We start from the raw sequence: 5,096 nt of genomic DNA, 5'->3' as shown, positions 1-5,096 counted from the left end.
GATGGGGGGGGGGGGCATTAAGAAAAAAATCAGTGCTTGCAAAGTTTTATCTTGGAATCACATTCATGGAAATCGTGAAAAAATTGATGCTTCGAAGATGCTACTTTCGAAAGCATTTTGGAGTGATGATTTTGTCTTTTTTGCCACAACTTCCACAAATATGATATGATGATGAAACTTTGCAAGCACTTTAAACATTTATTAATGTCTGCCTCAAAACATATTCAGATTTTTTTTAATTTTTTAAATTTGTTTTGATTTTACTGTTCATGCCAAGAGCATTTGACCTTGAGCTCAGATTAGAATTTTTGCCCTGTTTGATCCAATGTTGACAAAACAAGACGAGGTATTCACATCCGAAAACCCAAAATGTATCCAGGTCATTTGGACTTAAAAAGCAAAAAACAATATAATTTTCCTTAATATATATTTTATAGGAAAAATATGCATGTACATCAATATGTCTAGCAGCATACATATGAATTTTCGTCAACATATTTAATTACTTTATTTGTGGTAAATGATTATTATAATATTTTAAGGGTATTGTAGTAATGAACATACGTGCTACGTGTACATGTTAGATAATGTTGTTTGTATTACGGAGATGCAAACAGGTTATAAAAACTAATAATGCAAAGTGTATTGCTATGAATGTATTTTTCTTCCCCGTGAGTTGAAAAGAGGTGGGAAGATAAATATTGTTCAAGCGAAGTCATGTGATAATCTCGACGATTTGTTCACTAAGGCTTTACCAAATTTTTTATTACAAAAATACGTTAATGGAATTGGTATGAGATGAGACTTTGTGATTTGCAAGATTCAGGGGAAGTGTTGAAGTACAAGCATTGTGATGTGTCATTTTCTTCTTATTTTTCCACTGGGTTTTTTAAAGGAGTTTCTATGGCATATTATGTGTATCTTCTCATATTTTTCCCATATGGTTTTGGAGGAGATAATTCCAAGTATGATCAGTCATAGGGACAGACAAGGATTAGGGGAAGTGTAAGGGTTGAATTAAGTTATAATTCTCTCTGAACTGCACATGCAGATACTTAACCGCCACGACGGTTTCTCGCATCCCCGCGATCGGACGCGCCACTGCTTTGCGTCCGTTCTAGTTGTATATTCATTTACTGTTTATGGATGGAATATATGAGTTTTATCTGTTCATTCACTTTTATAAGAGTTATTCCGGTTGTTGGTGCATGTATTAGCATGTGCTTGTACGGATTAAGGACTTTGTATTATTTTGTGATTGAATACAACCGTATACTTCCTAAAAAATGGTAGAGTCCGACATGCTGGTCGCTGGCCGTGTTAATAAATCCTTCGTCCCCTGCAATTCCGCCGAGGCTTACATGCATGCACAATATGCTCTTTCAGTTGCCGCATGCATTAATCAGGTTGATTCAATTCCTAGATTGAAACGGCTAACTAAGCATGCAAGATTGAATTAAGTGCCTCCACAAATTGCTTGCATGTGGCCTAACAATGAATTGGACGTGGCTGTTCTCCTGCCCCGGAAATTATGCACCGTTGAATTATAAATTCTTTTTTTTAGGACTTTGAATTATAAATTCGAACTCGCCCATGGAACAAATTTGAATTATACTACATGGTGCATGGAAGGATTTTGAATTTGAATTAGACCTGGTCTCCGGCCTGGCTACTCGTCCCATCACATGGAAGATATATATAGGTTTGGTTTGCAATAAATTACCAAAATACTCCTACTACCTCAACAGTATAAATACCAGATACAGATGTCTCGTTCGCTTGGTGTTCGCCTTCTTGTTTTGATCTCTTCCTGTGTTTGCGCATCTCTTCCCAGCCAACTCCCCGTAGCTAGCTTGAGGGATCGCTGTCGCTCGTCCAAGGTCCAACAAAGATCGCAATGGGCACCGAGACGTTCGTCACCGACGTGGCCTTCGAGGACGACGTCATCAGCACCACCGTCACGTCCTCCGGCGACGCCGTCGTGGCCTGGCTCCGCAAGATCCGGTACGCCTACCGCTGGGTGTACCACAAGCTCATCGTGGGGCTGGACGTGGAGTGGCGCCCCAGCTTCGGCCCCGGGTACAACCGCGTCGCGCTCCTGCAGCTCTGCGTCGGCCGCCGCTGCCTCATCTTCCAGCTCCTCCACGCCGACTACATCCCGCGGTCCCTCGAGAGCTTCCTCGCCGACCCGGACTTCCGCTTCGTCGGCGTGGGCGTGCAGGACGACGCGGACCGCCTCCGCAACGACCACGACCTCGTGGTGAACAACACCGTCGACCTGCGCGGCCTCGCGGCCGACGGGATGCGCAGGCCGTGGCTCCGGCAGGCCGGGCTCAAGGTCAGCACGGGCGCCGTCATGAGGGCCAACCTGGAGAAGCCACAGCGTGTGAGGACGGGGGCCTGGGACGCCTACCGCCTCTCCCATGAGCAGATCAAGTACGCCTGCATCGGCGCGTTCGTTTCCTTCGAGGTCGGCCGGAAGCTCCTCACCGGTGACTACTACTGCTCCTCTGATGATGAAGAGGAGGAGGAAGGGGAGGAAGAAGAAGATGGCTCCTACTACTCCTCCGATGAGTATGGCTCCTCCGAGGAGGACTACTGAGGTCATCTCGATGGCCGTCGTCCCGTGTCCTGCTCGCGTTTAGACTTACTAGTTGTTGATCTCGTAAGGTTAAGCAGTGGATGGTTTAGGAGTAGGAGTGTACCTGCCATGGTGATAATCATGACTAGTAGCTTCTTGTGGCTAGATCTAGCTTGGTGCAATGGCAACTTGTGCTACTTGTGAATTATTAATATTCTCGTCGTCTATATATGCATTTTCTCAGTGGAGCAGTACCAACAAGTTAGATTTCTTGCGATCAACATGTCTGAGGACAGTGGGGATGGCCGTCCCGAGTCCTTGCTGCAAACAATATCTAAGCTAATTAGGTAGTGCGTTAAGGTTGTTTAGTACTAGTATTAGGAGTTTATCGATTTGTGTTGAAGAATCAGCCAGACATTCGTAATGATGAGGAGTCGAGGACCGCTTTCTTCTAAAGAGGTGATGGCCATGGCAACTGCTTCGGCTAGAGCCTTTCCATACAAATGTCCACCAGAGTTGGCTTTGATCTTGACGGGTGGTCGACTACATCATCTCTAGAAGTGCAACGGGACTAAACACACCCGTTATCATGTCAAGTCTCGCTGAGATAGATTTGGGAAATGGGTTGAGGAGGATCAACAGACCATAGTTATCAGCAGCAGGGCAGTTTCTCGGTCCATTTAGCGCCTCTAATTGCGGTGCACAAAGCGACCTAGGTATAGCAGTAGGTGTAGGCATTAGGTCGTGATGACGGGCCTGTCCCCTACAGCAGAGGAGTGAAAGACGGGTCAGTAGCTGTCAAAGCGGTGCTTGTTGTACTTGGCTGCTCACTATTCCTGCAGGGTGTTGTCGTGTCATGCACAATGAACTGACTTCTAAGGGAATAGTTTCTTCGTACGCCTGATGACAAAAGTTCTAGCCACGGCAGTCCGTCTAGAAAATGGAAATTTTTGCACCCCAAATTTCCTCCGCATCCGTTTTCGGACAGGGACTAGACACAATAGGGAAGCGCGACATCCAACCGAAGCGTGTATATGTCCATCAACAAATGCACATTCAAAGTACGATTGATCCACACGATACGTCGGATCACACCCGCGCCGGATCGTATCCCCGATCACAACGAAAAAAGGCAAATATGCTTAGTTTTTACATGCCCGAACCAAAAGAACATTAGTCTGACAGTCCGTGCATTTCTGCACTGTCGGACCAGCAATGCCAACGAGCTGCTCTATGATCAAGAAGGTGCCGTCGGCGCCGCGTAGGCAGCCTCCGCCTCCGCCATGTCCTCATCTTCCGTCGCTGCCAACTCATCTTTATGCCGCTCCAACATCTGGTAGCGGACCGATTGCACAATAGTTCTAGCGCCGGCATCCAAAGAGTCGATATTCAAGGTCAATATCTTGGCGTCCTGCGCATTGGCAGCGATCTTCACCCTTTCTTCCTCAAGCACGCCCTTCTTCTCCTCGAGCATCGGTTCCTTTCTTCGATAATGGTCCTCCTCTCTTCGAGCTTGATCTTTTGATCTTCTTCTCCGTCGCGTCCATCAACTGCTTGAACCTCTCCGACTTCCTTTCCTCCTTGATGTTCGAGCGCCTCACGCATGGCTCCTCCTTCTTCGCCAAGATCTCCTCGAACCTCTCCGTGAGTTTGGCCACCACACCTACTCGCTTCGCCCTCCCCTCCTCCCACTTCTTGGCCCGTAAATTTCTTCTAACCTTTTTTGGTGGTTCTTGGGTTGGCTCCGTAGGGTCACCGGTTTCGTCCTCATTGGCTTATAGGACGGCGGTCTTGGCAATAAAAATGTTCCACTTCAGTTGCCCATTCAACTTCAACCAACAATGCATGACGGTGAAGGACTTCTTCTCCAACTTCTTGTACATCACACAAGCACGAGTAGGCTACAAAGTGAAACAATGCATATCCGCCTAGTGAGAAACAAAGCAATACATGCCGCCTAGTGATCAACAAAACTAAAGCATATCCGGCTAGTGATCAACAAAATGAAGCATATCCAGCTAGTGATCAACAAAACTAAAGCATATCCGGCTAGTGCTCAACAAACTAAAGCATATCCGGCTAGTGATCAACTTACTTGCTCGGTGATCTGTGCACCGCTAGGCCACCATGCGATGAGATGCTTCAAGTGCCCGCAATACTTGGAGACGTCCTCTTGGATGGTGTACCATCGATGGTTGAGGGACTTCCAGTCACGGTTGCAGATCAACGCGTCGGAGTAGGGAGCGCATTCATGCTCATGAAACCATATGTGAATGTTCCTCCAAAAGTTGAGCCCTTTTGCTCTGCGCCGTGGAGAAGATCAGGGCTAGTGGACAACCAATCATCGCACAACAGCTCGTCCTCCCGCATGTTGAAACTTTCTCCTCTACCTTTCTTCTTCTGATCGCCGGCTATATCATCCGAATCATCGTCATCGACGTCCTCCTCTTCCTGCACTAGTGCAGAACAGGGCAATAGCACCGGTTCGTAAGGCCCTTTAGTGCCGGTTTCGGAA

General features: G+C 46.9%; 1 protein-coding gene across 1 annotated transcript; it reads left to right on the top strand.

Moving 5' to 3' along the window:
* The first annotated feature begins 1,747 nt into the window (after nucleotides 1-1,747).
* LOC125527755 (Werner Syndrome-like exonuclease) lies at nucleotides 1,748-2,815 on the top strand. Its single transcript, XM_048692277.1, has one exon. It carries the CDS (start codon nucleotides 1,898-1,900, stop codon nucleotides 2,600-2,602), a length of 705 nt encoding a protein of 234 aa, XP_048548234.1. The 5' UTR covers nucleotides 1,748-1,897; the 3' UTR covers nucleotides 2,603-2,815.
* The last annotated feature ends 2,281 nt before the right edge of the window (nucleotides 2,816-5,096 follow it).

This window comes from Triticum urartu, unplaced genomic scaffold (genome assembly GCF_003073215.2).
Source record: "Triticum urartu cultivar G1812 unplaced genomic scaffold, Tu2.1 TuUngrouped_contig_4394, whole genome shotgun sequence".
NCBI lineage: Eukaryota > Viridiplantae > Streptophyta > Magnoliopsida > Poales > Poaceae > Triticum > Triticum urartu.
Note: the sequence above shows the minus strand (reverse complement) of the source record. Positions and strands in the feature narration are given on the sequence as shown.